Genomic DNA, 23695 nt, shown 5'->3' on the forward strand with positions numbered 1-23695 from the left:
AGGGAAGGGCTCTGACAGAGGTAGATTTGGTTCCACCCAGCAGTAACTTGTCTGACTCTTTCTTCACCACATCAGTCATCTGGCCAGTCCTGAGATAGGAATTGCAGGACCGAGTTGTCCTAGGCTTAGTGTGTAGCAGCTTAACCAGATGTCTGCTAGAATTTGACTTTTCCCTAAAAATCCCTAGGTCTCAAAAGAGTAGTTGTTACTTCTTGCAAGTATCCTTTGAGCATTTCTCCTTTCTCTAGGGAATAGTTTTCTTTTGTTAGAACTTCAAAGCACTTGGGAAACTGAGACAATTTGATGCTTTATATCCCTGAAGTCCCTTATAATTCACTTATTTCATGGGGTCTGCAAAAGCAGCAATCTAGTATTGAAGGAAGCTTGCTCTGGGATTGCTAGAGGCCACAGAACATAGTGACTTGCTAATCTAAGTTAGTGTTGAAAAGATAAAAATATTAGCTTTTGTATAGTTGACCTTGTTTCTGTCAACAGCCAAATTGTTTTGAGAACAGCAATGAAAATGCTCCTTGGAATGAAAGTGTCCGCTCTGGTGGAAGGAAGTATATTAGCTTTAAGCTTGCGTTTTGGAGTATATTTAAGTGCTGTCTATACAGGAAAGACTTAAGTACAGCTTGGATGCAGGAGACAAATTATATTTTGGAAACTGATAGTTTACCAGTGCTGTAGTATACAGTGAATTCAAAACCAAAACCTCTTGTTTGGTTAAAACATGAAGGCCCAAGTGTGCTTCTAGACTTTGGTTTGAGGGCAGTCTGCTTTCTAAAGGCGAAATGGTGATATGTCTTGGCTGCCTCCCTCCTAATAAATTGAACGTGCCTGGGAGTGTTCCCAGGCACTGTGGCCAACTGGCTCAGGACTGCCTCGTCCATACTTTTAAACTCTTAGCTACCAGGGCAGGGTGGCTGCATCTGAACTGCCCAGTGCGAGTGGTCCCAATGGTGTGCCGACTCCAAACCTGGGAATTGTGTGGGACAGCAGTAATTGGCACGGCCCAGTGCTGGGGAATGTCCTAGCTTCTTTCTAGCATACATGATCATGTTCCAGGCCTGGGAATGTTTCCAGACAAGACTTAACTAATGAGTACAGATGTTAGCCCTTGATTCTTCCAAATTCTTTGTGGACTAAGGCATAGAAGGACTCTTCATATCACAAGGGATTTGGGATGCTTCAGAAAGGTAGGTTTAGGAGAGAATGACTCCTATTTATTTTGGGGCAGTAATTCTGTACTACTAACAAGTCTGTGCCTCCTGTCTCCCTTAGATGGATTTAGTGGTTGTTTAAGCATCTTTCAGAATGCAGTTACTTTCTTTCCAGCCACTATCTTTCTGGGATGAGTAGGAGTGTGTGCCCTCTGTCAGGCTGTTGCTTGCGTATGAATGGACATACTGTGGCCTTTCATGGAAGTGCTGTGTATGAAGTATGCTTTTTATGGTTGCGAGGAATTTCATTCTGATTTGGTGTGCGTGTGTGTGAATATTAAGAGCCCTAATTTACTGTCTGGGTGAAGTGGTGCGGGGACAGCCTTGCATCTTTTAGGCAGTGGGTCTTTTATGTGAACAGGAAAGTGGGGAGACCACTTTATTTCCTCAGATATTTCTCCTGGTGAACAGTAAAAGCTGTGTTGAGCTGACTTTATTATCATGCAGGCTGGTTTCCTGCATGATAATAAACACCAGCCTCTTTGGTGTTTGATTGTGGATTATTTGAGTTGGAGTGTAGTCCTAGTATAGATGAGCCAGTAAACCATTGAGATCAATCCCAGCTCTAAGCAGACGTGCATCCTGGAAGACAGCATATCATGTAAGCTGCTGAACACTGGAGCAGTTTCGCTCCGACTGATCACTTTTTCTGTACCTCCTGGCCTGCCCTCCTTCCACAGTGTTCGGAGTTTCACTGCAAGCTGTGACTCTGTCATACAGTCAGTTCAGGATACTGTTTGTCTTTTCATAGGTTATGGAATATGCTGTCAATTTTGATAGTTTGAATATTTATAGAGAGAAGAGGTTAGCAATATAAAATACTGTTCCTGTTCATTGTGCTCTGTCAAGGGCTACAAAATTTTATTTTTGCATATGTTGTCTTAAAAGTTTTGTGAAGCAAACGTGTGGTATGTCATGCTTACAGCAGTGATGCACCCCGCAATTTTGGGAACATGTAATCTGTGTGACAGCATCAGCTTTGGAGCACTGCTTTGTGTAAAGGATCCATTGCTCAAAGGTAGTAAGCTGTCAGAGCTGGCTGTGTCAATTAATATGCAGCAGGCTTTGTGTCTGCTGATTGTTCTTCTAATTTCATGTGCGTGATGATTTGCCTTACCAGAGGTGTATATTTAAAGACACAGAACAGCGCAGAGATGCTCCCTGGTGTCCCACAGGCTGCCTGTGTGTCTTCAGGGCAACTATTTCAGTCCTTAAGCAGCTTCTGGCAGCCCACTGTCCTGGAGGTGTCCGAGGAATATGAAAAAGAGCGGTTGCTCTAGGCTCTGCTGAGGCAGTAATGGTCAGTACCCCTCTTCTGCCCATGCTGTTTCTGGAGAGCTGCAATGCTGCCTGTGTCTGAGATGGATGTAGCTTGTTCAGGACAGGTGGCTCTTTTGAAGAGCTGGATATATGTTGGAGAATTTGCCTTCACCTGTGGCTCGCTGCTGCTCTGTACTAGACAAAAAGTAATCTAGTACAAGATTTTACTTGTGTCCATAATCAGTAAAATGTCAAAGGCCATATTGTGTTTAACATTTTTAGTTGTGATAAACGCGGGCTGCTGCCAAAAATGACACTTTCAATCCTCCTTTGTAGTGCTTGTGTAGCTCCACAGTGAATAGAACTGATCTGGCTGAAGAGTAACTCTCAAAACATTAATTTTCAGCCACATGTTCTATGGTCAGATAGCCAGTTAGTTGGTTTGGGTTGCTGCTCAAGCGCATGGACGTTTCAGCCTCCCTGGGATGGCATTAGAAATGAGATGTGTGGGGCAGGCAAGAGGGGGCAAGAACCATGTGTTCCCTTCATCAGTAGCCCACACTTAGGTTTTATTAAAGCCACTGTAGAATTGAGGTGGTTGTCAGCCCTGAAAGTGATTTTAAGGACAGTGCTGTGCTGTCTGCTCTCGTTTCCTAACACTAATGAATTTTTCGCTGCGTAGGGGCTAGAAATAAAAATACCTGCTTTGCTTTTCTTCCCTTGAACACTCAATTCAAACTTGTGAGCTTATCAGCTAAGTTTAGTGGCTTAAATCTGAATAGCAAAGCCGCCTATATTTAAAACCAGGAGTTTGGTGAACTTGGATTCCTTTCTTTCTGTTGCAACTTTTCAGAGGCTCTTAACTTTAAAGGTAGTGTAGCAGCCAGTCATACTTGAGGCTTTGTAATTGGGGAGTGAAGTTGTAAGTTGCTCATCAACCAAATTCTCTTAATTTCTGAGGTGTGAAATCTAGTTGTGTGTTACTGAGATAAAATAAGCTGTCAATCTTCAGTGGTCACAGAGAAAGTCTGTGATAGAGATGAGCTTGATTTATGATTCTGAAAATGTGCTGCCCATTTACAAGCCCATGCTGTTTTCTTGTTTTGCCTAAATTTGCCTGCTTTTAGTTTGTGTCTACCTCCGGAGGCTCCTTTTTCCTTACTGTCGTGATCTTGTAATTGAACCAGTTTGGTAAAGAATTAGTTGTCTCTCCTTTCCTCCTGCTTGATTTAGCAAAAAAAGTTTTGTTATTGTATAGTTAAGTCTTAAATATACTGTAAAACTGTGTTAAACATTCTATGTTTTGTATACAGTGGAAAAGAATATTTAGTTTTTTAATCAAAGAATACAGAGAACAGAAGTAGCAGCTACAGTGTGCTTTCCTTCAGAGTCTGAATTCTAGTGTTTTGGGAAAATCAGCAAATTAGTATGTGCATGGAGAATGAGATCAATGCTTAAGCGGTGGTACATGAAAGTCAGATTGTGATGTTCAGTTTCAGATACACATGGCCTTTGTTTGAAGTCTTAGGGAAATTTATGTTTAAAAACAAACAAAAACAAAAATACCAACCCAGAAACTATCCTTTAAAATTGGATTTTGTTAAGAGCTAGGCTGAGGAAGTTTTGCCTGTTTTAAGGAACATTACAACTGTACTGACTACTTAAAACCAGAGAACTTGTTCACCTTTTAAAAACATTATCATTTACCTTGAATCACGTGTTCCATTTTGATAGCCTCCTTCATATAGAAAATATAGCATGAGATGCCAGTTTAAAAGCAAGTCTAACAGTGCTCTATCTTCTATGTGAAAGGAAGTATTCTGTACATTTTTCCATGTTTGACATCATGGTGTTTTGAATAACCATGTTCCATATTCATATCAATTTTTTGTTTTTGTTTTCAATTTATGCACAGCACTTGCTCTGAAATTTGGGGACTGAGTACACCAAACACGATAGATCAGTGGGATACAACAGGCCTTTACAGCTTCTCTGAACAAACCAGGTGAATATTCTGCCCTCTCTCGCATCATAGAAATCTTGTGGGAGGGATTGGCTTTGGAGGGTCTGTAATGGGATGCTTTAGCTTTAAAATAGACTAAAATGCTTCCTAGGCCTCTCATGGTACAGCATTTTAAAATATTTGCTTGCCAGTGTAGAAATACAAGTGTTCTCAGCTGATGTTTTGACCAATGAAACTCTAATTCTGGAATATTCCTTTTTCACGCCAGTGCCGTTGAAAGAATGGGAAGACTTGTTAAATGCAAGCTCTAATGTGATTTGGTATTTATATTAATGAAGTTGGGATACTTAATTCTTTAGGCCTAATCTTACAAAGTGTTTAAACTGCTTTGTATGCCACAAGCTTTCAGTTAAACCTTGCTAATTGGCTCAGATAGGAGCCACTAAAGAATTGTTTGTAAATTTTTCAGCAGTTAATGGTGGGCAAATTCTAAACAGGGTCTTTATTTTTTTCATGTCACATTACTTGATTTGTGTATTGAGGTTTGTCTCCCATCCCATAACAATCATAAACATCTGCATTTGTGTAAGCATATGCAGTCTGTCTTAAAACTAGCAAAACATTTTCAGCTGGTAGCAAGGCAGATGAAGTCAAGAAGATAAACTGCACAGCCCTTACAAGATGTGCATTCATGCTTTTTGCATTACAGTTACACTGCCATGTGGATCGCTTGGGCAGCTGACTGCTTATAGGCTTATTTGCAGTCCTGTGGGAATTCTTATGCTTAAAGCCATAAAGCATCCATGCCACAGCAAAGCCTTGAGGTTTAGCAGCAGAAGGGACTATTAAGTGTGTGACTTTTTTATTTATTCTTTTTTTAACAACTGTCTTCTGCATTTTAAAAGAAAAAGTATACGAAGCAATCATCCCCAATACTTGGTTGGAGGTGAAGTGGCTTTTAATGAACTCTAAATTCACTGGCAATAATTTGAGCAGCTCAAAAGCTGCTTGATACCATCATTTTTATCACAATTGAAGCCTTTAACAAGAGTATAAATGTCAATAACAGTGTCAGTCCACTGAATTCTGAGAATAAATATGCTACCCATCCCATGTGTGTACACTGTTGCTTGTGTGATTAAGAGGCAGCACGCAGTCTGTAAATACTTCTCAACATCTTTCCCATATAGATCTCTCGATGGCCGTCTACAGGTATCTCATCGTAAAGGATTACCGCATGTTATTTACTGTCGCTTGTGGCGCTGGCCAGATCTTCACAGTCACCATGAACTTAAAGCAATTGAAAACTGTGAATATGCTTTTAATCTTAAAAAGGATGAAGTATGTGTAAACCCTTACCACTACCAGAGAGTGGAGACACCAGGTAGGAAGACTGCTTCTGACTTTCTATAGTAGCATCTGTACATATTTGTTCTGCATAATGTTTTCAATGAAAAACAGAGAAAGATGATGCTTTCTCGTGCCAGAAGTACAAGATTCTGATACAGCTTTTGAGAATACCAGCCCCTGGAAGTTTTTAATAGTAAAGTTACTGAAAAACCTTTACAAATGTGTTGAATAGCCCTGATAAACACTTCCAGTACTGCTAGCAGTTTCCAGCTGGCTAAGTACAGTCCGGACTGAAAAGTAGAATAGAGATGACTTACCTTTGCTAAGGTGGAATAGTCATACTCAAGAGATACCTCAGGAATCTGATTCTTCTAGTAACTGGCAGTACAATTGCAGTGTTAGCAGTACTGAGAGTCAGAAATCTTCAAAACATGTTAAGAAATTGTTAGATGATTTGTATTTTTTCTTTTCAGCTCACAGAAGTGTGTATTTTGAGGGTCTTACTAATGCTTTGAATTTTGCTTTTCCAGTGTTGCCTCCCGTACTAGTGCCACGGCACACTGAGATTCTAACGGAGCTCCCGCCTCTTGATGACTATACCCATTCCATTCCTGAAAACACTAACTTTCCAGCTGGAATTGAACCACAGAGCAATTACATACCAGGTATTTTCTCAACTCCCACTGTAAACAGTACACTTAACATTGTGCCACTGGAACAAAGATGGTAAATTCATCCTCCTAAGTGATCAAATTAATTGAAAGATGCACCAATAAATTAAATCTAGTTGATTTTGTGTATTAATTCTGGTGGAAATACCGGAACGCTGTCGTTTGCAGAACACAATCCTGTGTGAAACCACATTACTGTGGTTTCACAATCGCTTACTTGGTTTCAATAGCTTATTTAAGATTCAAAATGCCAATGAGTACAAAGTAGGCCTTCACCTTATGCTTCAATACTGTTTTACAAATATATAGGGCTTGACAAATGCTGTTTATTGGAGATTGAATAGTAAACTGCTGCTCGGTCTCACCATGTATAGTGTGTGGAGGAAACTTTAAGTTGCAAAACAGTGACTTAAAAACTGTTTTGATCTGTGGTTCACAATCGATCAGGGTCTGCTTTGTGTATTTGTTACTATTGTGTGCATACAGTTTTGTCTTTTTAGTATGAAAGAACAATGTAACAATATTGAACTCTTAAAGAATTCCGCCCCCCACTCTTTGCCTCTTCCCCACCCCAAAAAAAATACTGAGACTAATCTGTTACAGTGCACCCGAAAGCCTGGACCCTTACTGAGACATAAAATCGGTGACCTTTGTTTCCTGCCCCAACTTCCTGTTTCCTGTCTCTTCAGGAAGTTGCCTTGAGTTTAAAACCAAGCAAAGCTCAAGTTTTCTCAAAAACGTTCAATACAACTGCGAGCAAGCTGAAAATTCAGACCTGGACTCTTGAAGAATGACTGCCTTGAAACTCAAATATGTGCGATATACAAATTGTATCTATATGTCTTAAACAGGATGTTGTCTGTGTTTTTAAATGTATAGAAGTATTGAAATGGCACCAAAAAAATTTCAACGTGTTTGATCTCATCTGTTTAATTCATGCCGTGTTCATTGCCACCTAGGGACAGCAGATCTTTAAAGAGCAATTTAAGGTGCTAGAAGTTAGTGTTGCTTTCTTATATATATGTTTTCGACTCAATCAGAGGGCTTTTGATAGCATTTACAAACAACTTACTGGAAAGCCACCATTTGAAAATCTACTCTTATGGAAACGAGCTAAAGCAACTAGGTAGTTATGTGCAGGAAGTCTTTTCTAGGTGATTGCAGGTATTCATGTGGTCTTCAAATGGTTATGCAGCTAACCAGACCTTCCCTCCTCCTCTTTGTCACTGACACTCTCATGTTGTATTCATATCGTGGCATCTTACTTCATTTGACCTTGCTAATTTAATCTTGAATACTCAGCTAGGTTCTGATAAGTCTTGTGTGTCTTGACGGCCTGCTTCAGAGAACAGTTTTCTTTAGCGGTAGGCCAGACTAACAGCCATGCTAGTTTTGCACCACAATACTGTCTCAGTACTTGGTCTACAGGGAGGTTGGTCTCACCTACAGCTGGGAAGATGGTGATTGTGAAGGTGCAGGATGGCCTTTGTGGGGCTGCCTGTTCCCTTTCAGGTTATGGATGCTCTGAGCTGCATTGTCCAAGCTTCTGGCAGAATTCAAGCTCTGCTATGAATTTTTTAATGCCGCGCTTGAGCATTTATTTCCAGCTGTGGTGGTGCTCAGCCTCTGACCCTAAAACCGTATTAATAGTACTAGGTGGAGGAAATCTTCTCTGTTCAGACAGAGACTACGTATGGAAAATAATCTGTGCCAAAGAGCCTAGATTAGCAACTGGAAGCAGGAGGCGTGGGCTGGATTGGAAATGGTTATTGACCTTTTACCATGGCTGTGGGCTTAACTATAACGAATGAGGTGGAGATGGGTGGAGTCCACTTTATCACAATGGATTCTATAAAAATGTTCAAAACAAGCATGATTTTTGTCATCATACTTCTTGCTAGTAAAGGTTTCCCTTAATCTTCCTTTTAAATTCTCACTCAAATTTTGTCACCTATATACTTAGCGCACTAGTTTTACAGAATGAACCAGATATAATTCTTTCGGTTCATTTTTATTTAATCAACTGCCTTAATCTAGTTTCCTCTCACTGGCTTCGTTCTGATCTTCCTATATTGCTGTAAATCTCAGACATGGTATTTGATGTAATTTGATTTTAATTCTTAAGAAAAAGGCTTTATCTTTACATTTCTGCTGTTCGGTAATAATGTAATTAAATGTGTTTAATCTCTCAGATGTCTCAGAGACAATTCTAAGGCGATTGTAGAGATAGTTAGCTTCAAACACTTTCACTAAAGAAACACAGGTTTTGCCTTTAATATATAGGAAAAGACATTTGCCCAGTTCAAAGAAAATTATTTCCTGAAAGGCAGTTGGTTAACTCATTATCTGGATTACAAAGTACATTTTGAATGGAGAAAGGGAACAACCATACTCTCCTGGGTTTTGAAGATATTTCTGTGGAATTAGACACAGTTTCTAGTATCAGAATGCTTCAAACTTGTTACTGAGTTTACTTTGGTCTGTGAAACTCCCATCTTTAAAGAAAGCTAGTTAAAAGAATAGAAGATCGTTTTAATAGAGCTTGGAAGTAATAATAGAGCTTGTTCAACGCAACTATTTAGATAATATAGTTATTAATGAGTGAAATCAACTGTTGGGTACTGAAGAAAAATGAATTTGGGAACTGAACTGAAAAATAACCTTTAAATCTAGCAACTTCTATAAGGTGTGGGAGGGTATCTGATCTGATGGTTATATTACATAAAGGCAGCTCACTATTTTTTGCCGAAGTCACCAGATGGGTTTTTTTTCATTTGTAATGCTACTAAATGTGAACGCTGTTGATCCCAATTGCAAAGTTGTTACTCATTGTAGTGAAAGTATCTTAAGTGGAACAAACAAAGATTATCGGTTAATTATATAACATATTTGAGCAATTGACTGTCATGCAAGAGATGTTACATTTTACATGGACAATAAGGCAGGTAACGGGTTTGAAGTCCTACTGGAAGGAAAAAGGGACAGCGAAATGAAATTCTAATTCAATGTTCAGGTATATTGTGGAGCTCATGAAGACCTGAAGACAAAAAAACCCCAAATGCTGAAACTTAGAGATTTCCCCAGTCATTGAACCAATAAGTGGATTTTTTCTTTTGACAGAAACACCACCTCCGGGCTATATCAGTGAAGATGGAGAAACAAGTGACCAACAGTTGAACCAAAGCATGGATACAGGTAAGGTTTATTTTTCACTACTTTCAAAATTTGGCATTACTAGTCACGATCCGTCTGCATAGCAGCATGAATTCAGCCCGAATGATGATGGCAGTAGCCCTCTGTACAGCCTGGTGTTTTCTGTTTAAAATATCACTTTCAGTCTTTTGTGAACAAAATAATTGTTTGCTAGGGGAATACTTTTAAAACATTCTGTGCCCTATTAAGTATATTTCATTTGTTTCATAACAAAAGCATACAGGTAATTAAGTCTTCATCAGAAAGCCTTAAAATAGATTTTAATAGCTGACTGGTTTCAACCTACCCCTAACTTTACCTTCTGGAAACAGGTTCATTGAAGCAAAATGTCTGTTGGCCTAACCAAATTATAGAATTGCTGAGTTTTGAGAACCTGTCTCTTAAATCTGGCAGCCTTATCACTTCTGCCATGTTTCGAATTAATTCTTGTATGCAAGGCTCTACTGGAAGAGTAGTAGGAACATTAAGCATTTGTGCCTTTCTATGAGAAGGTTTCTAGGTACCTTAATTTAAAAAGCCTGACATCAGCAGTCCTTGTAGGAATGTTTCTGTGCAAAGCGTCTCTGTATTTTGCCTATTAGTGCACAAATTGTGTTGGGAGAGTTCATGTTTTTCTGAGTTTTTTCCTTCCTCCTTCCAGGAAAGAATAATTTCCTCAAATGAGGAAATCCAGCTTGTTCTTTTCTAGAGATAATCCCTCTCCTTTGAGAATAGAGAGGTAATATCTTGATTGTCTCATCCTCTTTTTCTTAGCTTTTTTCCACTGAATTTGGGAAGAAGTCAGTACCTTCTCACTGGAGAAATGCATAAATAGTTATGTTCACAGAGAGTACATGAAGGGAGAGCTCTGCCAAATACAAGACTAAGATGTTAATTGAGTCTTTACGAGGAGGGGTAGGTTCCCAGGAGTCTGGAAAATTAAATGTAATCTTAATTTAGAATAAGCATGTGACATGCTGGAAAACTGGTTGTAGGATTTTTGAGGATTCGTATTCCAAAGAATTTTAATGTAAAACTATATCTAGATAATGGTCATACCTACCCATCTGAAATAATGAGAATCATTTGCTCTGAAACAATCTGTATTGCTTCAACAGGATCTCCAGCAGAGCTGTCTCCTAGTACTCTCTCCCCAGTTAATCATAGCCTGGGTAAGCTGGAAATACTTCTAATTGTTTCTCTGTGTGTGATGAATCTTCTTTATATATATATATAATTACACTGAAAATGTCCTTTTAAAAAGTAAGAGGAGGAGACTATTGGGTAGGCTTCCTGATGATAAACATAATAGAGCTGGGTTAATAACTTGTTAATTACGCTATTTCTGTAACAGTTGAGCTTCTAACAAAGAGAGAGAATAATATGGTTGTCTGTGCAGGAACAACATTTATAAAACAAATAGTTTAAAGGATGTTAGTCTATCCATAGTGCTGCCCAGACTTGCTGTCTCCCTTGTATGTGTGTTCTGCTGCTCTTCTCATGTACTGTTTCACCTGTGACCACAACACAATTGTTGCTCCTGTGTTAGTTGCCCATCTGCTTTGATCAGGTGCCACTGCTGTGTGTCTGTATAAATGCCTCTGGGAAGATCAGATTCCCTTGGGTTTGCTTAAGGAATGGTGATGGGAAGTGACAGGAAAATGCTGTTCAGAACACTGAGTAAGTAACTAGGGTAGGTAAAAAGGGGAAGCGGCGCAGGAAAAGCTGAAGATGCACAGGGAAGATACTGAGCTCTAGTAGGGGAGCGTAAAAGGAGCTTAGAGCTGCCTTTAAATAAAGAGACACTATAAGATAAAGTGTAATACAAGGGAACATCATTTTCCTATTAATATTTTGCCCCTTTGTGTGGTTCAGTGTTTGATAGTTTAATCTTTTCTTTAACATTGCCAAAATGTTTGCAAGTTATAGAAAGGCAACAGAAATATCTCAGCATCTGGCACTTGCAGTAACATTAACTTCATCGTTTTGCCGAGCAAAATGCAAGTACCGAACTCCATGAACTGTGGTCAGATTAGATCACCCCTTCTTCCTCTCCTCCTTCCCTCGTGTGAATTCCATTCTGTTTACTGGGGTAGGTAAAAATGACAGCAAACAGAACATAATTTGAGTAGTTTGAAGATACTACTGCTGTCATTTCTGGAAGAGACGAATACCAGGGCAGATAGATTTCTTTCCAGCTTCAAATTCAGTGTTAAGCTTGTTTTTTAATTTTTTTTCTAGACTTGCAACCAGTCACTTACTCGGAGCCTGCGTTTTGGTGTTCAATAGCATATTATGAATTGAATCAACGAGTGGGAGAAACCTTCCATGCATCACAGCCTTCCCTGACCGTAGATGGCTTTACAGATCCATCAAATTCAGAACGATTTTGTCTAGGTCTGCTTTCCAATGTAAACAGAAATGCTACAGTGGAAATGACAAGGCGACACATAGGTAGAAATCTCTAATCTTTTAAACTCTTCAATTTCATTTTAGCCATTAAATTGTCTGGAATGATCCAGATAGGATGGGCAGATCTGTGTGTTGGGATCCTTTCACCCTTGTGCAGCCAGCCATTGAAATTGTCTCGCAGCTTGCCAAGGAGAGTTTGGTGTCTCTTGCTAAGGACAGAGTGGGAAGACACATAGGTCACCACTTCTGAAATCAGAGAGAAATGTAGCAGCTTCTGCTACCACAGCCAGATGCAATAGGGAAGAGATGTAGTGATGGCTGGAGGTGAAAGGAGCTGCCTCTCCTTAATCAATAGTCACTAAGTCGGTGGCAGCAGCAGTCACAGCTGTCGGGCTGAGTGCGGCACGGGAGGAAGCCACTCAACTGTGTGGGATCTGTGTTGTTCACATGGCTGTTCTCTGCCTTCTGGAAAAAGGTGATGCACCAAAGCATCCCGAGGGGCAGGGTTTTGGCTCTCAGGTTCCTCGTTGGACCACTCTGCCTTGGATAGCCTGTTATATTCAGAGTTGCTTATAATTGAAACTTAAGTGTTAATTACAAAATATTAACATGTTGCTTAGTTTATTCTAATTTATAAAATGCACACTGGACATTGGTAGTACTTCGTGAATTATTTTCTGAAATGGGAAAAGCTGGCATTGAGATAACACGCTGTTTTGACATGATCAAGATATTCTTTGTAATCATTGGTAAAGAATATTGTTTTCCACAGTGCAGCACCTTGGCTTTAAGTTCTTCCATAAACTACTGGGTTTTTTTCTCCTTTTTTCTGGATTCTTTTTGTTAGCAACATTTGCAAGATTTTTCTGTTTTTACTTTTAGTAAAAAAGTTCAACATCTTAAGTAGAACCTCCCTCTATGCCAAATCCAAATGCTTGTCTAATAAAATTTTAGATGTGCAGAAACCCAGGCTATGCCTGTGCTGACTGATAAAAATGGTCAATGATGAGGAGAAGCAAAAATGTAAGGAGCTCTCATGTTTTTTATAAAGCAGCTCACACTTTGTTTGAAAAATAGTCTCTCTTCCCCTTTTTGTTAAAAATTATCACCTTTAAAGGACCTGTTAATTATAAATAGTTTTCTTTGGGAGATCAATTGTACATTACTTCTCTTGTGCTAGAAATAACCCATACAGACTTTTTTCCACTCAGAGAGAACAAGATCACAATTTAAAAGTGAACGATAGGATTTCTTATGGGTATTTTTTGTAATAGGTCTAAGTGAAGTCCTGTTGTTTTTGTCCAAGTAGTGCAGAGAAGGGGTATGCAGTGGGTTGTGAAATAGTATGGGCGCATGTAAGCAGAGAGTGTTGAAGTGATATACTTGTTTCTTCCTTTTTTTCCATAGTGGCTGGCCCATGCTACTTCACATACAACGCTTTTATCATTAGCACAATTTTTAATTCTGTTGACTCTAATCTTTTTATTTCAATTTTGGTATTTCTTTAAGTGCAAAAGTTACTTGGTAATGGACACTGCTTCCTAACTTGGATTTGGTTACAAGCCATTACATGGCTAGAAAATTCTGTCTCACTCTTGACCAAAAATTATTCTGCTTCTCCTTCAAATATTGTGTGTTCATGGGAGAAAAATGCAATTTAATTGTGTTCTGCTCTTGCTACAGCTGTCAGACCAGCAGCGAGGTCCTGTACATAATGGATTTCTGTGTCTGTTGTAAAGAAAAACCTTGGCCTTCTCTGAAACAAAATACTCCCTTGTTTGTTAATCTGCTTGGGTCATACCATAACTAGAGTTCCTTTGAATTTTGCTACAGGAAGGGGAGTACGTCTCTATTACATTGGTGGAGAAGTTTTTGCCGAGTGCCTAAGCGATAGCGCGATTTTTGTTCAGAGCCCCAACTGTAATCAAAGATATGGCTGGCATCCTGCAACTGTGTGCAAAATTCCACCAGGTTAGTAGCCTACCAAAGGTCTCATGTAAAAATATCCAGCGAACGTATTCACTGGATGACGTTTGCTTTCCTTTGGATAGTTTCTTCAAAGTTTCAGGCTTCTGTGTAGCAAGCACAAGTATTCATTGATTGTACCCTTTTGACTTCTTTTCTTTATAGGGTGCAACCTAAAAATCTTTAATAACCAAGAATTTGCTGCTCTTCTGGCTCAATCTGTGAATCAGGGTTTTGAAGCAGTTTATCAGCTTACTAGAATGTGTACCATAAGAATGAGTTTTGTTAAAGGATGGGGAGCTGAATACAGGTAAGAAAAAAAAACTTTTGCTTTAAAATTTAGAGTTGTTAATTTTTCTTCTTTCACTAATACACTGTTTCTCTCTGCTTTGAAAGCCATACATACAGGCATCTTACTGCTATTGTAGATATGCTGTCTGCAAGTTGGACCTGTGTGTTCCTTTTTCTCTCCCTCAGTTATAGAGGCCCTAAGTCATGAAGACCAGTAAACTGATTTTAGTGTTGCACTGAGGTCAGCTGTTGGGCAAGGAATGTCATCAAAGTTCCGTTTCCTCGCTCAATCCTGCTTGCTTGCTTGTTATGGTGAAATCACTGATGACATCTAGAAGATGTGCTATGAGATTATTTGCTGTTTCAGATGTACAGTCATTTTGGTCTCTGTCCTGTTCTATGTGGAGTATAATGAGTTCGTTAGGTTGTGGTGCGGGATGCAGCTGATAGTACCCGATAGAAAAAGTTGGAGTCCCTTGGAGTGCATTCTGCAGAGTAAAACAGCTGGAGAACACACATTTAAGGGATGGCAATTATTTTGGAACTTGTAGTGGAAAAAAACTTTGCAGGAGTAAGATAACTGTGTTTATGTAGTAAAACTGCTAAAAACAGGTTTTTGAGTGGAAAGATAGTTGCTTTTGAATAGATTCCAATTGTATTCTCTATTACAAACTAAGAGCTATAGTTGAGGACAGTGCCTGTTTTTAATGTAGTATGGGAATTTGGGAGGAGAAGGAATTGACTTCTAACTGAACAGTATTAAAGTTTTCATTATTTTGGAGAGCTAGAGATGTGGTTTTAAACAAATCCCTTAAACCTCTCTAGAAATTGTCCACTGAATACAAGTCTGACATCTCAATAACTTATTGCAGTACATAGTGATTTTTTTTTAAATCCATGTAATTTCTGAAGTTGAATAATGGTGTGTGGGTTCCACTGTGAATCCTGGGGTTTTGATTCTTTTATCTGCTAGTGTGTGTGTGTACATACATGTAAATAGCAGCGTCAGTACTTGGGGCAGGCTTCTCAGCTAAATGAAGCCAATTTTGTAAAAGCCTAATTAGATGAAATGAGAAATTTGAGTAATGGATTAAATTGGTACCTCTTTGTTAGCAAGAGGTACACAAGAAAGAATCTGGCTCAAGTTTAAAGAACTGTTGGATTTGGCTCAAAAGGAGTATGTGTACGCTTATGCATAATTAAATACAACATTCAAATCAGAACAGAGGAAAGGCTTAATCAGTCAGATTATACGGAGACAACTTGAAGTGAATGGAGTGTAAGTGCTGGGTTAAAACAGTGGGGAGGCTTTTGGTAAAGTTATTCCTAAGGAGGGAGAATGTTGGTTGTTAGTAGTCGATAAACCCTTCAGAGATGGTAGGATTGAAAAAGCTCCAGTGGAAACACTGCCAGAACAGCACAGAAACTGATTACTGATGTAGTGCTGAACTAGTTTCTTTGCATCTCTGTTTAAGGTGATGCTAATAAATTACTGATGCACAAAATTTTAAGTTATGCTGCAGTTGTGATTAAAGCAAGAAGAGGTTGCTCCTGCAAGCACAACCTTGAATTTAAAATGGGTGTAGTCTGAATTGTCAAAATAGACCAGAAGCACTGTAAAAATCCATCATTCTTGTTAAAAAGTCTGAATTGTCAAAATAGACCAGAAGCACTGTAAAAATCCATCATTCTTGTTAAAAAGTCTGAATTGTCAAAATAGACCAGGAAGCACTGTAAAAATCCATCATTCTTGTTAAAAACCTCTATCCTTCATTATTATGTCAAAAACATTTCTCATACCACAGGCTTTGGCAGAGCCAGAGCATTACTTACATATTAGGCCTGCATGCATAAATGTGCAGATATGGCAGGGTGGTAGATTTTATAAGCCTGGTAGACAAAACAGCTTATAGGTTTTAGCTCAATGCATGTAGGTTTGGATTGAGGATGGTGATAGAACTTCAGAGCAGCAATCAGTTGTTCACGTTAACATGGGAACTATCCAGGGCTAGGATCATCTTCTGAAGAAAGTTAAGTAGAGGTAATTACAGCAGAGAGACTTAGTGATACATGAACTGGAAATCCATGGGTAGAAGGGACTGAGTTTTAGCTTTGAGACAGCTTCTAAGTGACTGTCACTATCAACTTTTGCCAGTGTAGTGCAAAGCCAGGGCTGTTGAATAGAACCAGTTATAAAATTTTGAGGAAGTGTGTTGTGGAACACATTGTAGAGGAGTTGACAGCAGTGGAATAATGAACTTCCTTCTTTGGGAGAGGATTTGAGACTAAGTGGAATTATATTTCCTGTGGTTTAGGTAGTTCTTTTATTGGATCACTTTGTTTTGGCATAGTCATTCGGGGCTAAGATAACAACTTTTTTTTTTTTGAGTGCTGAGAGAGCACAGACCCCAGCCACTTTCTCCTCCTAGAAAATGTGAAACCACAGACAACTTTTGAAATCCATCCTCTCACTGGCTTAATCTTTCTGCCTTTTCAGTTCCTCTGTTTATATAAACAGATTGCCTTAAAGTGAAGGGTTGCAGTGCCGACAGTAAAAATGAAGGGGCTGGGTTTGTGTCTGACTAATCTGCTGCCTTTGAATCTTAATGCCTCCTTGCTTTGACTTTGGGATAGCTAGAATTACTAGGAAAAACTGGCTTAGCAGCAGCAGTCTTGCCAGTCTAGTTTGGGAAAACTCCCATGCCTGGAGTGGGTACAGTGAAATAACAGGATTTTTCAGGCAGAGTATGTCCAATACTGATTTCTTTACTTTGGAGATGAGAAGGAAGATTTTTGCCTAACAGGTCTCCGAAACAGGGATGTATGGGAGAGTAAAGGAGGCTTTTATGGCTGTCAGTTCTTCAGCTTTACTGAGGACTTCAATATGGTGTTTAATTAAGGGCTTCTATTGTGAAAAATTCATAGGCAAGTTTATATAGAAGACAAGGGAAACACAACTTTTACTGAAATTGCTTGTGTGAGGATGTTACAGTACAAAACACATGTAGAAGTGTAAGATAACAGGAAATCAGATACAAAGTTTGGTGTTCCTTTGAGATAGCATCAGTTAGCTCAGTATAACCACACGCTGTGTTTTGACGTTGTGTTTTTGACAACATCTAGCATTTTCTTTGTACATTTATCTGGTAAATTGCTCCAAAAAGCCAGACCTTATGATTGCAATAGTATTGTGCTGTTCGGCCACGCTGACTGTGCAGAGCTAAGAGTTTCTATCCCGTATTTCTCAGTAGTTGTCTACAAAATTCAAACGCAGTTATGCATGCAGACTCTCTGAGGGTTGAGATACAGCTGCACACAGCTATCCATGATGTGAACACCACATTGGTTGGACAATCTTCAGTTTTGAATTTCTTTTTAGAAGTAAGGCTTTTGGTGTGGCACTTGAAACAAATGCTGCAGTTCTTATTTTATTCTCCAGAGCAGAATATTCTTGATGTGTTATGGACAAGCATGAATTATTGGTGTGTTTTACAGATATGGGGGTGTTTGGGGGTTTTTGTTGCTTCTTTTTTTTCCAGAGACTGTCTGAAAAAAGGTGAGTAGCAGTTAATGGTAATGGTTGCAGATTTTTGTCTTTCTGTGTAGTTCATATGGGTGGAAACACATTTGATCATATGATGGAAAACTTCATGGCAGCCGAAGCTGCTTTCTGACTTTGCTATTACTCGTTATTTTCTAGGCGTCAAACAGTAACAAGCACTCCTTGCTGGATTGAACTTCATCTGAACGGACCTCTACAATGGTTGGACAAAGTATTGACTCAGATGGGCTCCCCTTCAGTACGCTGCTCCAGCATGTCGTAAAACTCCTTCCTCCGTTACCAGTGGGCTAAATAGCGAGTCCAATCAACAGACTTAATATAACAGCTCGTCTGTCATAGTATTTGTGTGTGGTCCCCATGAACTGTTTACTATCCAAAAAGGTTTTTAAAAAAAAAAAAAAAAGAAAAACAGCACTTGAGGTCTCATCAATTAAAGCACCTTGTGGATTCTGTTTCCTATACTCTGATACTAGATGAAAATTTAGTGTATAGAAATGCCTTCTTCAGAAAGAAGAAGGGACAGTTCTAAAGACTCTTAATGGTGTTTTTATTGGGTATATAATTGAGTGTCCTAATGGTTTATCAATAACATGAATAGCTAAGTATATGTACAGGTAATGTATCATGATCTCAAATATCACAGTATTGTGCTGTTCTACATTTTAGTTCCCATAAATAGTTGTTTGGTTTTTTGATTGGGGCAAATCTCTCATAAAATTCCAAGACTCTACTCCTTTATTCTTTTATATTTTTTTATATAAGCAGGTTTTCGAGTTGTCCTAAACATAAAAAGTGAACTTTCCTTGTAGAAAAGCTTAACTTTTTGCTGCCTTCTTAAAGAAAAAGAAAATCCCTCCATTGGAAGGGAAAGAAATGTCTTGAGATTCATCTGTGAAATCTTAAGACACTTTATATGCTTAATGGGGCCTAAAATGAATTCATATTATAAATTCCGAGTATCCATCACACTAGGAGTCTACTTTTCCCTACCCATCTGAGTTGATATATCTTTTGCCAGCAAGCAGCATTGCTGGCACTGATGTAATTTGGGACTTTTTTGTACCTTGGATCATTGAAATCAGTGGGTTTTTTCTCATGGGATGAGAATTTACCATAGCATTGGATACTGGATTAAGTACACAAGGTTATTGGCTTACCCCTTACATCTGTAGTTTTTCATTAAACAGATGTCACTAAAAATCATGTGTTTTAGTTTTTGGAGCCAAATACCTTGAAAAATCCTTTCCCAGGGTAAACTAGACTCTTTCGTATAGGTTTTAAATAGATGCAGCTTCTTAACATATTTCAGTAACAGAATTTAAATTTCTGATCCGAGTGGCTTTGTATAGCTTACTTACATACCAGATCATACGCATTCATTATGTCATAATGGGCCTTGTTATTAAAAGTAGTTGCTTCTGCAAAACCTCTAGGATAGTGGTTGCTGAGGTATGACCAGCGAAGGAGGACTTCTAGGTTCTTCGTGACAGTGCATGTTATTGTGAACCCTTGGACACTACAGCTGCACCATATTAAAAATATTCTGAAATATATTCTACAAATAAATCTGGGTTGGGGAAGGGTTGGGAAACTGTATAGAAGGGTTATTCTGACTTGAAAAATATACATCTTACTAACAATCTTGTGATCTAGCTGTCTGTCATTCTTTTGTTATTGTGGCAGTAGCAGGATTGCCTTTGTCTGTTTTTCCCATTGTTTCATCCATTACACTAGTATTGTACTTTGTAAGTACAGCTAGTGATAACTTAGCTTTGAGAACAAAAATGTGGCCAGTGTTACAGCTTTTAATCAGTTGACTGAATTGATGATAGTGATGGATTTTTTTATGCCATAATGACTAGGGCATAGAAGCAATACCAAAAATCAAGCCTTGAAAACGTGGGCCAGACACCTTTAAAAAATTGGCAAAGCAGTTAACAGTTTGTGCTAGTTTTACCAGTAGACTAATGTATTGGTAGAACTTGTGAACCTAAGAAATAAGCTTCATGCGTGTTGCATTTGCCTAATATGTGAATACACTAATAAAAGTTTTAATTCTCATGATGGTTGGATTTTTTTTTATTAATTGCTGCATATATTTTCTGTTGAAGGTTAGGAATCATTCTAACCAACCCAAATAAATGACGCAAGTGTCCTGCATGTTGTGGCTTGAAAGGTATAGTTTAGACATTAAAATCACTTCTTATACAGCTGTTGTGGAGGTTCTGGATCAGTGTGTGTGTTTAATGATACAGACTTCTACTCCAAATCAAGTTTATTAAAGCAGTTGCTTTTTTCTGTCACTAATCCAATTACATCCTACTAGCTCAGATGTTTACTTTCACCTGTGAAACAGATAAGAGCGACTTGTCTGGGTGAAAGATGGCATGGCATTTATGAGCAGGTTGCAGCCTGAATCACTTGGGTGACCTAATTCTGTAGTCTCCTTACTCTGGATTTCTGTATGTGTTCTTTCAGTTATGGTGATACTACTTGCTTTGCCTTGAACATTGTAATAACCTTGACTGTGCCCTTATTTTTTTGGTGCGCACTTCCAAGTAGCGTACAAGAACACTGCGGACATTATCTGTGGACCTGTGGTGCTGCCTGTGTGCAAGGCCATCTCAGTCTGTGTAGAAGTCACTTTTTTTGACTTCTGTTACTACTGCTAAAATAATCTCTCCTGCCATTACTGTTTCAGCCACAGCTTAGTGGAACAAGGGAGCTTATCTGCATTTGAAATGTTTGCTTGCCTGCGTTTCATTTAAATGCCTTTGGCAGTTCTTGAGTAACTTTAACCTACTCCTATTTCTTAATCCAGTGCCTTTCTGACTTATCCCACTGCTGTTCTGCTCTTCCTCAAAATCTGACCAGTGCCTGCTCAAGCATCTTAATGCGGAATGCCTGTGGTACGTACAGAATGTGACTTCATCCCTCTTCCTTTCTGCCAGTCAAAGTACTGATGTCCAAAGTACAAATGAAAAGTGATTTTTTTTTTTTTTCAGTGAGGCTGTTTTCTTAAAATAAAATATTTACCAAGCAGAGATTAATGAACTGGAGGCTTTTTAAGTATGAGTAGCCAGCTGCTTATCTGCATTGTGAAGCTGGAAAGACTGTGTATGCAACTGTAGCCTTAAGTTTGGGCTGGGATTCCGTGGGCCTGGGTTCTGATCTCTCTTGTCACTAGCTCTGAGCTTGATTTTCATAGTACTGCCCAAGCCAAGTAATTAAAAAATCAGGTAGTTGATGTAAAAAGCCTAAGAATTATTTTTGAGTTGCCTTTTTGCAGCTTGGATGCACTGAGCTGACATTTCAGAACCCTCCCCTCTCCAAAGAAAAAACCCAGTTTCATGTAGGAGTTCTTCCAGCACCAGGGCTTTGAGAACAATGTCAAATGCTTGGATCTTGCACCTTTAAACTGTGAGAATGCACCTCTGTGCATTTCCCCCTTCTTTTGCCCGTGTTTCCTATCTAGCTGGGTGAGCTGTCTGCAACAGGAATTCTCTGCTGTTACTTCAGCATCTTGCACAGATTCCTTTGGCTTCCAGGTGCTGTTACACACATGGTGAGAGCTGTGGTGGTTTTTTGTTCTTACTCAGGATGTTGTGTTTAATCGGAACTTAACCTCCTTGGGACTGACTGCAGGCAACCAGCGTAAATAGTTTAGCTTCAGACTCCCTCTATAATCAGCAGGGAGAGGTAAAGGCTGTATCTGGGGCTCTGAATTGCTCTCTGGTAGAGGCTGTGGTGCCAGATTTAAATGCATAAAGTAAGTATGAATATCTGCCTTAAAAGGTTCTTGGGTGCTATCAAAGTAGTCAGGTGTTTAGGAATAATAGCTGTAAACTAATTTACACAGTAAAAACTAGAAATCACAACTACCGTACTTCACTAAGCTTTTTATTTTCGTGTGTCCAACTTGAGTTCTTATGTTAAAGTGGGAGGGTGTGAAGTTTGGGGGTTTGATAATCATCTACAGCTCTAGATTGTTGGCACAGTGAGCTGTAAGTGTTTTGTTTTAACTTTCAAACTTGTCATACTTCATTGTGGTTACAGCTTTTTTTAGCATTGCAAACTGAAATTTTACTGCAGCTGGCTTTTGAGTTAAAATATTGTGAAATACAGGATTTCACTATACTCCACCCACAGTGTTTTACTTGAGTATGAAGCAGTGTTCCTTTTACCAAAGGAAGTTTGACTATAACCTAGTTTTGGGGACACTGAAGCTTCAATATTAGCTCTGAAGAGTCAGTGAGGTACTGTCTTTGTTAGAAGAATTACATATATTGCAAGTAATGTGCCAGCTGTATTAGAAAGTGCTTCTAGAAGGACCTGCTCAGGGAATTAAATTGCAGCTGGTCTGCAGATTTATTACTATTAAGAAAGTATTAAAGAAATGTGTGTTTTCCTGACCCCTTAAGCTTGGCTTGTAAATAACCATCATAAACTGTATTAAAGGAGCCTGTTTAAAAATAAATTTCAGTCCTGTTGGTCCTCTTTTCCATATCTCTTCTATAAAAATTTCTCTTAAGATTGCTGTTTCTTCTCTTGGGAAAGCACCGTTTGTAGAGTAAGCTTCTAGTACTAGATTGTCACAGCTACAAAAACTAGAATCAAGGCTTCAAAGCTGAGAACAGTCTTTGATGTTACATTAGCTGTTGTTTCATTAACTGTAATCAGGATTAAATCTAGTTAGTTGGCAGAAGAAAAATGAATGGCAAATAATGGATATGTAAAGATGGCAGACCTCGATGTTCTTGATCCTTTTCCCCCATGTAGAAACTCCAGTCAGAATGGGCTCAGTAAAGCCCTGTTGCTTGTTCTGTTCCTTTTGGAATGGGATCCAAAGTGGTAATGGACATATATGCCACAGCCCAGCTGGGTTTTTTTTTCTTCTAATCTGCAACAGTGAAAGTTGAAACAAAGCTTCTGTCACTCTTAATTTTTCTGTGTTAACAGCATCTAGCTATCTGCTCGTCTAAAGCTGTGGTAAGGTCCTGTAAAAAATGTATGTATGCCTCATGAATTAGTTGAGCTTATGCACTGTGTGTACCTGAGGCTGCAAATTCCATTTGATTTTAAAACCTGTCTTTGCTTTAAAGTCTTTTCATTTTTGAAGTAAAATTCCAAGAACAACTGTTGTGACACGAAGTATAGAAGATCATTAAACTTAGGTTGGCAGCAGTCGCTTCATAATTTTTCATCACTTTCATCAAAAGTTCATCTTTGGGTGGACGGGTCCCTCGGTTCTTATTTAATCTTTGAGAGGAGTTGTCTAGGTGGCTGGTCACCTTTGGTCAAGGAGTGACAAGATGGGGGGCTGGAGCCTCAAGCGTTTACAAGGAAGCTGGAGTAAAGACAGGTCGAGCTGTAGAGCCGTACTCTGGACCAGGGAATTGCAGACTTCCCCAGGGCTAATCGTCACATGCTCCGAACTCTTCAGAGATAAGAAACAGTTGGACGGGGAAGTGTGTACAGGTAAGCTTAGGTTGTCTAGATTCATGGATTACTTTGAAATAAAACTAAGGCATAATGAATTTAGAAATGCTTCACACAGGTCCTGTCTCTTCGTGTTGCATATCCTTGAAGAGTTGATCTGTAGGATTCGTAAAGTGAAGCTGAGAAAAAGATGTGCTTAAGCTGTTGAGATTTGGGTGGAGGTTATTCAGCATGGACTCCCCAGGGCTTTCACAGCTGGGTGTTGGTGTATTCTCCCCCCCGCACCCGTGGAATCTGTGGTTAAAAAAAAAAGCCTCAGGCAGCAGAGGCAGGCTTCTCAGGGGAGAAGAAGGATTTGATCCTACTG

The 23695-nt window shown here is 39.0% G+C and overlaps 1 protein-coding gene across 2 annotated transcripts in view; it reads left to right on the top strand.

The window, feature by feature from the left end:
* LOC309415095 (mothers against decapentaplegic homolog 2) overlaps positions 1 to 18378 on the top strand; it is a gene marked incomplete at its 5' end in the record, with an annotated part of 39110 nt that extends 20732 nt beyond the window's left edge. Inside the window, 9 exons of one of the 2 annotated variants that reach the window (XM_082012538.1) lie at positions 4399 to 4488; positions 5637 to 5830; positions 6327 to 6461; positions 9588 to 9662; positions 10778 to 10831; positions 11901 to 12113; positions 13905 to 14042; positions 14202 to 14346; positions 18028 to 18378. In XM_082012538.1, coding sequence (XP_081868664.1) covers positions 4399 to 4488; positions 5637 to 5830; positions 6327 to 6461; positions 9588 to 9662; positions 10778 to 10831; positions 11901 to 12113; positions 13905 to 14042; positions 14202 to 14346; positions 18028 to 18151 — 1168 coding nt within the window. In that variant the 3' untranslated portion in view covers positions 18152 to 18378. The remainder of the gene's footprint in view (positions 1 to 4398; positions 4489 to 5636; positions 5831 to 6326; positions 6462 to 9587; positions 9663 to 10777; positions 10832 to 11900; positions 12114 to 13904; positions 14043 to 14201; positions 14347 to 18027) is intronic. The other variant, XM_082012539.1, reaches the window with a different exon arrangement.
* Positions 18379 to 23695: the final 5317 nt, after the last annotated feature.

This window comes from Phaethon aethereus (genome assembly GCF_964289735.1).
Source record: "Phaethon aethereus genome assembly, chromosome: W".
In the NCBI taxonomy this organism is placed as follows: Eukaryota; Metazoa; Chordata; class Aves; order Phaethontiformes; family Phaethontidae; genus Phaethon; species Phaethon aethereus.